Consider the following 11,375-nt stretch of genomic DNA (forward strand, 5'->3'; position numbering starts at 1 on the left):
AAAAAAAAGTGAGGTGCACACTGGGAACTTTTGTTTAGTTTAAAAAGTTCATTTTATTAAATATAAGTTAAAAATAGGGCAACGTTTCGGTCTGTTCCTTTATCAAGACCATTAACACGCCATAAAACATATTGTCCATAAATAAGTAAAACCAATTAGCACTCACCCAACCCCGTATCGCCCCTTGGGACATGTGATGCGTAGTTCCGCCCCCTCTCAGGGGTTAAACCTGTCACCACCTGAACCACATAAAAAGAAAGAAACAAGCTCAATACAAAATTGTCATTATATACATAATAGCTAAATCGCAGAATTTTTACTCTCACACAGAATATATTGCACTTGTAACAAAAAAGTGTAACAGTATAACCCCTATCTTTGTTTCAAAAAACAAAGAAGAGAGCAATACTCATTAAGCCCTGCTGGTGCTAAAGTGTTCAATTTCTTAATCCAAAATACTTCTCGTTGTAGCAGCATTTTAGATCTATCGCCCCCTCTCCTGGGAGGGGGGATATGATCAATCGCAATATATCTAAAAGTAGGTAACCTATGACCAACCTCAAGAAAATGATTAGCCACCGGTTTATTAGTATGGCCATCACGTAATGCTGTACTTATTGCAGAACGATGTCCGTCCATTCGCAGGCGTAAGGTTTGATCGGTTTTGCCCACATACGATAACCCGCACGGGCACGTAATCATATAGATTACATGGGTTGTGGTGCATGTGATATGATGTCTTATTGCAAATCGTTTGCCTGTTTGCGGATGTAGGAAGCTGCTGCCTGGTGTCATAAATCTACATGAAGTACAGCAAGGGCACTTAAAACAACCTGGTTTGTTGTTACATAACCATGTATCTTGGCGTGTTTGATAACATTTTACTGGATCACTTTTGACAAGGAGGTCTCTCAGGTTTGTGCCTCTCTGGTAACAGTTCATAAGGTTCTTAGGAACCACCTTACTAAGAGAATCATCAGCCTGGATAATGGCCCAGTGGTTTCTGATAGTCCTATTCGTCAAATTGGAACCTCAGGTGAATTTAGTGCTATAGACAAAATGGGACTTTTTAGTGTCACAATGGGGAACTGTCACCCGATGTCTAGCTGACTCTAATGCCCTTTCAAGCACATAGTCCGGATAGCCTCGTTCCTTAAATCTACCCCACATCTCAAGTAGCTGATTCTCTGCCACTGATTCATTTGAGTTGTTCCTTAAAACTCTACAGAACTGTGAGATGGGTAGTGATTTAATCATAGACCTCGGATGGCAACTATTATAGTGAAGAAGAACATTTTTGTCCGTCTTTTTACGGTACAAAGTGACATCAATATGTTCATCTTTCTTCAAAAGTTCCACATCCAAAAAATGTATGCATTCAGTGTGAATTTCATAAGTAAATTTAACAGGGCTCTCAAGTGTATTCAAATCACTAACCATCAAATGGAACTCTTCCTCCGTCCCACACCAAACGATAATGATATCGTCGATGTAGCGACGGAAGAAGAGTATCTTACTGCCATACTGAGGCATAATTGCGGTCTGCTCGAACTGGTGCATAAACAGGTTAGCGTATGAGGGTGCCATGGCTGCCCTCATCGCCGTCCCTGCAACCTGTAGAAAATAATTTTTTTCAAAACGAAAAACCCTATTGTTGGTTTCAAATCTCAGATTGATGCAGTGATTGATAAAGCACTTGATGATCAAATTATTAATATAACGTTAAGAGATTATTTGAAACAAGACTATCCCATTTGTCCAATCCTCTATACCTTGCCTAAAGTGCATAAAAATATGAAAAATCCGCCTGGGCGCCCTATAGTGTCCAGTAGGGGCTCTTTACTTCACCCTATCTGTATGTATTTAGACACTATACTCCAACCTGTAGTACAAAGCACCCCTACTTACTTGAGGGATACTCCACATCTGTTAGAATGTTTAAGATCTTTAAAAATTCCGAAGGAACAAAAATGCTTGTTGGCCAGTTTGGACGTAGTCAGTCTGTATACATGTATCCCACATGATGTTGGGGTTGAGGCAGTCAAACGCTCACTGGAAGCGTTTGATTCGTATGGAGGACCCCCGATTGCATTTATATTGGAACTTCTAACACTGTCTTTAACAATGAATTATTTTCGTTTTGAAAAAAATTATTTTCTACAGGTTGCAGGGACGGCGATGGGGGCAGCCATGGCACCCTCATACGCTAACCTGTTTATGCACCAGTATCCGGACTATGTGCTTGAAAGGGCATTAGAGTCAGCTAGACATTGGGTGACAGTTCCCCATTGTGACACTAAAAAGTCCCATTTTGTCTATAGCACTAAATTCACCTCAGGTTCCAATTTGACGATTAGGACTATCAGAAACCACTGGGCCATTATCCAGGCTGATGATTCTCTTAGTAAGGTGGTTCCTAAGAACCTTATGAACTGTTACCAGAGAGGCACAAACCTGAGAGACCTCCTTGTCAAAAGTGATCCAGTAAAATGTTATCAAACACGCCAAGATACATGGTTATGTAACAACAAACCAGGTTGTTTTAAGTGCCCTTGCTGTACTTCATGTAGATTTATGACACCAGGCAGCAGCTTCCTACATGCACAAACAGGCAAACGATTTGCAATAAGACATCATATCACATGCACCACAACCCATGTAATCTATATGATTACGTGCCCGTGCGGGTTATCGTATGTGGGCAAAACCGATCAAACCTTACGCCTGCGAATGGACGGACATCGTTCTGCAATAAGTACAGCATTTCGTGATGGCCATACTAATAAACCGGTGGCTAATCATTTTCTTGAGGTTGGTCATAGGTTACCTACTTTTAGATATATTGCGATTGATCATATCCCCCCTCCCAGGAGAAGGGGCGATAGATCTAAAATGCTGCTACAACGAGAAGTATTTTGGATTAAGAAATTGAACACTTTAGCACCAGCAGGGCTTAATGAGTATTGCTCTCTTCTTTGTTTTTTGAAACAAAGATAGGGGTTATACTGTTACACTTTTTTGTTACAAGTGCAATATATTCTGTGTGAGAGTAAAAATTCTGCGATTTAGCTATTATGTATATAATGACAATTTTGTATTGAGCTTGTTTCTTTCTTTTTATGTGGTTCAGGTGGTGACAGGTTTAACCCCTGAGAGGGGGCGGAACTACGCATCACATGTCCCAAGGGACGATACGGGGTTGGGTGAGTGCTAATTGGTTTTACTTATTTATGGACAATATGTTTTATGGCGTGTTAATGGTCTTGATAAAGGTCTCAGGAACAGACCGAAACGTTGCCCTATTTTTAACTTATATTTAATAAAATGAACTTTTTAAACTAAACAAAAGTTCCCAGTGTGCACCTCACTTTTTTTTTTTTTGGATTTTGGATGGATTTTGGATTTATTTATTTATTTCACACACTTTAGCTTCAGTGGTGTTACTAATTCAGCCCAAGATTTCATTCTTATCTGATTCACTTGCTGCATGGTAACAACTATCCTTATCTTCTTCCTCAGCCTCCACCCACTATATTATTATATTGCGTTGAAACCAGATAGCAAGGGGCCTAGAAAAAAGGGTTTACTTAATATTTTCACATTCCAGCGCAGTCACTTTCTACTGGTCCTCCACAGAAATCAAAGTATTAAGCAGCACTGATTTGTAGTAAAGGTGGCTATAGACGTAGAGATCCGCTCGTTTGGCAATATCGATCGGGGAAGCCAGTCGGATGGCCCCACACATGGACCAATAATTTGCTGACTCTGTATGTCGGCAGCTTTTATTGGCTTTAAAACGATTTGCACTATTTCACAGTATAGTTTTACGCCCAACATGGCCTGATATTAAGCCTGAAACATTACCACATATACATGCCCTAGACAAGGAACATGGTTTGATATCTTGGAAAGCACCAGCCAAATGTGGCCAGTAACGGGATACTCCAGGCATTAGCAATAGCAGGTACTAGTAGCCTATACAGAGAGATGTCATAAATAGTGTACATGGCAGCATACTGCAGCTAGTCTAGGTATTGCACCAAGTGCAATTTAGCAAGATATATGGGGGCAACAGCTCTTTAAAGCTGAATAACACACACCACCACTGGGACATTTGTCAATTCTGTATAGTTCAATAATTGACACAAAATAATGATTAATCCTACACAGCCTACTATGCAAAACAAGTCTTAACATGTTTTAAAAATAGTTTGAGAAATATAGTTTAGTTGTTTGCAGAAGCATAAGCATACATAAAATTCAGATATGGACTATGATAATCTTTAAATCATGACCACCCCATGCTGAAATGTTGTCTTTTATGGATGTATCGGCTGCAAAATATGCCAGGTACTAGTCCTAAACCAATATAGAGACATTCTAATCACGATTTAAAGGGGCTGTTCCTGTTCACCTTTCAACACTTTATTGAGTTCAGTTGTTTTTAGACCACCAAAAATAAAAACTTTTTTTTAAAAAAACGTTCTATTATCTATTTGGGACCGTTTTTCTAATATTGAAGATTTAAAGTTTCCTTTTTTTACCTTCTTATATCTTGCTAAAGCAGCTATGGGGTGACTATGTAACTGTTCTAAATTGATACATTAGATCAGTGCTGTCCAAGTCCTGTGGTACCGAGGGCCAAAATTTTACTGGCCTATGTGGAGGAGGGCCGATAATGGAAATCAGTGTTGGCAACCCCCCCTTTTAAATCAAGCCCACTGTAAAACACACCCATATTATCACAAGAACTTTTAAGATCATATCCACATTAACGGTGGCAGCAGACCAAAAAACCAAATGGGTTGGTGCTCACTGCAGGGAAATCCCTCATCACTCGTATGTGAAAAATTAAATCCATATGCCTCACCCTCCCCTGTGGATAATAAAACAACCCCAACACATGATTAAACACCTTAGGGGCCCTTAACAACAATTTCCAAATGCTAACAAACCCCAAGAACAAACCCCCAACAGGCTTACATTCCACAGGTAGCACTGGGCAAGCAGAGAATGGCACACACAGGGAGGAAGGGCCGGGCCAAGGTATTTTTGCACCCTAGGCAAGGGCTTCAATCAGTGCCCCCCCCCACCCAGTCCTGCATTACCATTTCCCACCTTACCAGTCAAATAGCCCCCTGTACCTGTGCCAGCATCTATCATTTTGCCTCCATTTGTACCTATGCCAATGGCAGTCAATCCCTCAGATTGCCTCCAGACCCCAATCTGTGTCAGCATAAGGCAAAACATCCATCATTTTTTTACCCCCAATCTGTACCTATGCCATCGGCAACCAAAATAATCCATCATATTGCCCCAATTTGCATCTGTTCCAGCAGTAGCCAAAAACCATCATATTGCCCTCAAACATCTGTGTAGCTGTGCCAGCAGCCACCATATTGCACCATGTACCTGAGCCAGCAGCAGCCAATCCCTTATATTACCCCCAATCTGTACCTGTGCCAACATCAGCCAAAAAATACACACTATTGCCTCCATATATGTACTTGTGCCAGCAGCAGCCAAATAGCCATCATATCATCTGTTTACCTGTGCAAGTAGCAGCCAAGATATTGCCCACAAATATGTACCTGTGCCAGCAGCTGCCAAAAGGGAGCTAGGAGTGATTCTGTCTGGAACAGGGGGTTTATAAAGTTGAAAAACTATTAAAGGCCAAGCAAATCAGAAAGAAAGAAAATTCCCCTTAAAAGTGTGCCCCCCCCCCCATGATTGCGCCCTAGGCAGGCGCCTACTCTGCCTTCCGCTAGTTCCAGCCCATGCAGGGAGGGAAGGCAGAACAGAGCAGGAGACAGGGAAAGCTATCATTCTAATATGTACTACATACAGTGACACAGCATTTTGAATAAGGTGTGAACAGGAGAACAAGGTGGGCAGTTTCAGTCTGGGTCTCAGGTGTGAACAGTACAGGTTTTAGGATATAAACAATAGAGGTGTCACAAGTGTGAACAATGCAGGGGGGTCACAGGTGTGAACAATACAGGTGATTAGTCTGAATTGGAGGTTTAAACAATGCAGGGGCCAGTTAATCTCTGTAGTGATACCTTTTAAAGTTTACATATGGTAAACAGACACAGCATCTGGGGGCCACAGAAGGGGGGGGGGGGGTCGGCCCGCGGGCCGCCAGTTGGACAGCCCTGCATTAGATGATACATTTCTTATCTTTGGCCCTGCTGAGAAGAATCCCTGCGTTTCATTAAAGGCAGCTGTTAGAATTGATACAATAGTTACTAATACTCCACAGATACTGCTGAGAAATCAACTAATGTAGCAAATTGTAATAGTTTAGAATCTGCACCTAAAATACTGAACTGCCAGACAGAAACACCACAGACAGAACAGTAAACTTTGAACTTCAACTATGGATAAGGGTAATAAAAAAAAAAGAAAGAAAGCAATTAAAAAAATGTCTTTATTTCTGATGAAAAATCTGAAAACAACTGAACTGGAAAAGAGTGTTTAAAAGGGTAACAACCCCTTGAAATCAAATTTACATCAGATTGTATTTGAAGGCTAAATAAATTATTACAGATCATTTTTGTGCAAAACGTACCCAGACCCGGAGGTGCATCAGGACATGGAAGCAAAGGTTTCTCTGTGACTGTCGAATTGAGCTCCAACTTGGCACTGGGTGTAAATGAATCCCCTGCAGAAGTGACAGCAGTGTAACTGTGAACAGTCCCATTGGGACGTGAGAAGTTGTAGTAAGGATGAGCTCTGGAAGTGTTCCTGATATTGAACCGATTAAAGAAGTCTAAGTGCTGGGCATATACATCAAAATAGAGTATCATGATGATGACAAAGTGCACCAGACAAAGAAGAAGAACAGCTTTACATATCCTCTCTAGAGTAACTCCCAACAGCAGTCTGGTCATCTTCTGGGCAGGGAGGAGGCAGACAGGACACCATGTGCCCCCAAGGGGTTGAAGTCCAGCACTTACTGGAAAATGCACAAATCCTGAAATAAAGAAAAAAAGACATTATTAAAGATGTAGAAATGAATTATATTTATAGGGCACCTGTCACCTACCAAATAGAGACAACAATCCAGTTTGGGAAAACGTTTATTTTTTTTTGTTTTTAAATGCCTCCCACAGGCGCTAGGCCACCTGAACCAAGAGTGAGCTTCTAGTGCAGGCCGTCAATTGTGGCACGAAGAATTTGTGTCACAACTTTTCACTCGTAATGCGAATGTGTGTGGCGTCATACACTTAATGAGTGCACCGGAGAGGTACTCATTATGCACCTGCATGCCATACAACATGCACATTAGCCCGCACCACTGGTAGTCCGTGACAGGTGCCCTTTAAATTTTGAAAGGGAAAACGATTTCCCTGAAACACTGCAAAAAAAGGAAAACGTTAATTGCAATAGAACTCCAAAGAGCATCATGATTACCATAAATAAAGTCATTGTGGTTGTCTTAAACCTGTTACTGAATTAATTCAGTTAGTGAGATTGTGTACGACGTGTCTTTGTGGTGAGATTCCCTGAGAGATAAATATAATTAAGCTTTATTGTTGGAATACACAGCAGTACACAAGCAAACATTCTGGGCTGTTCAAAGTACCACATTCTCCTTTCATGTATTGTTTTGCATGGGTCAGAACTCCAAGAGGTTCCTGAATGCAGAAATGTTCAGTTTTTTACTAAAGGCATTCTCCTAGAGAACAATTATTTGACAGCTTGCCAGGTAATATCTTTTTTTTATTTAGCCATTAAAATGATCACCTTCCAGGCACTTTCAGTAGTTTTATGTCACAAAGTGCATGCTGCTTCCATGTTTTACAATGGCAATCACAGGATATATATTTTTGACATGTAACCAATTAAAAAAAAAAAAAAAAAACAACAAAGAAACCTTTGGAAATCTCTTGTATCTTAATAGTAAATGTATACTCACTTGCATAAGAACTGTGATTTTATTTAAACACTGAATGTCAACCATGACATTTACATTAATACATTAAACATATCAGTTCCTGGAATACTAAAGGTAGCTGGTATGTATGGATTAAGTAAACTGAGCTGTCAGGAATATTCTTGAAATTAACCAGTGTGATCAAAAAAAAAATGTCAAGAGGGTTATTTTTCATACTTTAGTTTTATTATAGGAACAAAGGCAGAAGTCAACAGAACAGCTGGAAATTCTAACTTACGCAACATAATGATCTAAACCCCCAAATGATATCTGTCGGAATTAATCGCATATCATCGTAGGAAGAAGGTAGCTTGTAATTTTGCACTTAAGTGTGCATATTTTTATTTTCCCTATATGTAGAATGAAATTACTTTTTCACAAATAACACACAGTAAGGGTGGAAGGCCTCCCACTGTCCATTTTATGGACTACAGCACACCTGACAACATGCAAAGTAGCAAAAAGGAAAAGGCCAAAGACAAGGAATAGTTAATGTTGCTAATCTAGGTTATGGTTAGTGTTGTCCGCAATCAGCAGAGTAACAACGTGCCACGAGGCCCCCCCCCGCCAAAAAAATCTTAAGAGGGGCCTAGCGCACAGTCACTCTTGCTCTGCCCCCAATACCCACCCACCTGCCTGCTCACCCCCCCCCCTTGCTGGTTCCCAATGCTGCTTGCCAGCTCTCAATTAGGATAGCCGCTGCAGAGGGGAGATTTGTGTAACTTAGAGAAAGTAGGCCCTGTGTCCCGGGCCCCTTGATTCCCGCTTCCCCAGCACTCGCGACGTAGAGTCTGCTTACACCACTGTCCACAATCCACAAACCACCAGATCAAATTTGGCAACTTTCAATTTCAAAAAATTGTTTAGTGTTAAAATAAAAACTGAATAAATAGATGCGTTGTGCAAAATAAATGTTTCTAATGTAGTTAACCAAAAATGTGATCTATGAAGGCTGGAGTGACTGAATGTCTAACATAACACTACCGCCTGCTTTTCAGCTCTCTAACTCTGAGTTAGTCAGCAACTTGAAGGGGGACATATGGGACATAACTGTTCAGGGAGTTTGCAAATGATCCTTAGCATGCAGGTCAAGGCAAAGGCAAATAGTTTTGACCCATATGCCCCCCTCCCTCAAGTAGTGTTCTGTTCTGTTACACATCCAGTCACTCCAGCCTTTATACATAACATTTTGGGCTAACTAACTATATTAGAAACATTTTTAATTTTGCACAGCCTATTTACCCAGTTTTTATTTTTACACTGAATTGTTCCTTTAAGCTTGCCTTTAGTAGGTTACAGAATGTTCCATTCTTAGCAACTGTTTAATTGAGTATCATTGAGCCAAGGCTCTGTGAAGCTACAATGTTATTAGTGTATTGCTACCTTTTATTACTTTTCTTTCAGTCCAGGCCCTCTCATTTTCACCTTTCAGCTTTCCATTTAAACAACTGCCTGGTTGCTATGGTTAGTTGGACTCTAGATACCAGTTAGCTGGAGAAATTCCTAAATGGAGAGGTGCTGAAAAAAATGCCAAATAATTTAAAAACACGGAAAAAAAATAAATAAAATAAAGTCCAGTTGCAAATTGTTACAATACAAATGCTTACATTATAATAAATGTTAATTAATGGTTCATTTACCCTTTAACTGATAAAGCTAAGTTGTGTGTGTACATATATATATATATATATATATAGATAGATAGATAATCTATCTATATACATACATACATCTATATACATACATCTATATACATACATCTATATACATACATCTATATACATACATACATACATCTATCTACATACATACATACATACATCTACATACATCTACATATCTACATATCTATCTACTTATCTATCTACATATCTATCTATCTATCTACATATCTACATATCTATCTATCTATCTACATATCTACATATCTATCTATCTATCTATCTACATATCTACATATCTATCTATCTACATATCTACATATCTATCTATCTATCTACATATCTACATATCTATCTATCTATCTACATATCTACATATCTATCTATCTATCTATCTATCTACATATCGACATATCTATCTATCTATCTACATATCTACATATCTACATATCTATCTATCTACATATCTATCTATCTACATATCTATCTATCTACATATCTATCTATCTATCTACATATCTATCTATCTATCTACATATCTATCTATCTATCTACATATCTATCTATCTATCTACATATCTATCTATCTATCTACATATCTATCTATCTATCTACATATCTATCTATCTATCTACATATCTATCTACATATCTATCTATCTATCTATCTACATATCTATCTATCTATCTATCTACATATCTATCTATCTACATATCTATCTATTTACATATCTATCTATCTATCTATTTACATATCTATCTATCTATTTACATATCTATCTATCTATTTACATATCTATCTATCTACATATCTATCTATCTACATATCTATCTATCTACATATCTATCTATCTATCTATCTACATATCTATCTATCTACATATCTATCTATCTACATATCTATCTATCTACATATCTATCTATCTACATATCTATCTATCTACATATCTATCTATCTATCTATCTATCTACATATCTATCTATCTACATATCTATCTATCTACATATCTATCTATTTACATATCTATCTATCTATCTAGCTATCTATCTATTTACATATCTATCTATCTATTTACATATCTATCTATCTATCTACATATCTATCTATCTACATATCTATCTATCTACATATCTATCTATCTATCTATCTACATATCTATCTATCTACATATCTATCTATCTACATATCTATCTATCTACATATCTATCTATCTACATATCTATCTATCTACATATCTATCTATCTACATATCTATCTATCTATCTACATATCTATCTATCTACATATCTATCTATCTATCTACATATCTATCTATCTATCTACATATCTATCTACATATCTATCTATCTATCTATATATCTATCTATCTATCTATCTACATATCTATCTATCTACATATCTATCTATTTACATATCTATCTATCTATTTACATATCTATCTATCTATTTACATATCTATCTATCTATTTACATATCTATCTATCTACATATCTATCTATCTACATATCTATCTATCTATCTATCTACATATCTATCTATCTACATATCTATCTATCTACATATCTATCTATCTACATATCTATCTATCTACATATCTATCTATCTATCTATCTATCTACATATCTATCTATCTACATATCTATCTATCTACATATCTATCTATCTATCTATCTATCTATTTACATATCTATCTATCTATTTACATATCTATCTATCTATCTACATATCTATCTATCTACATATCTATCTATCTACATATCTATCTACATATCTAT

General features: G+C 37.8%; 1 protein-coding gene across 2 annotated transcripts in view; it reads right to left on the reverse strand.

Moving 5' to 3' along the window:
• b4galt2.L (UDP-Gal:betaGlcNAc beta 1,4- galactosyltransferase, polypeptide 2 L homeolog) overlaps positions 1-11,375 on the reverse strand; it is a 103,175-nt gene that overhangs the window by 58,602 nt on the left and 33,198 nt on the right. Inside the window, exons 1-2 of one of the 2 annotated variants that reach the window (XM_041590441.1) lie at positions 9,323-9,457; positions 6,572-6,976 (exon numbers count right to left, since the gene is read on the reverse strand). In XM_041590441.1, the coding sequence (XP_041446375.1) occupies positions 6,572-6,893 (322 nt within the window). In that variant the 5' untranslated portion in view covers positions 6,894-6,976; positions 9,323-9,457. Of the gene's footprint in view, positions 1-6,571; positions 6,977-9,322; positions 9,458-11,375 lie in introns of those variants that run through there. The other variant, XM_018258368.2, reaches the window with a different exon arrangement.

This window comes from Xenopus laevis, chromosome 4L, assembly GCF_017654675.1.
Source record: "Xenopus laevis strain J_2021 chromosome 4L, Xenopus_laevis_v10.1, whole genome shotgun sequence".
Classification (NCBI taxonomy): Eukaryota; Metazoa; Chordata; class Amphibia; order Anura; family Pipidae; genus Xenopus; species Xenopus laevis.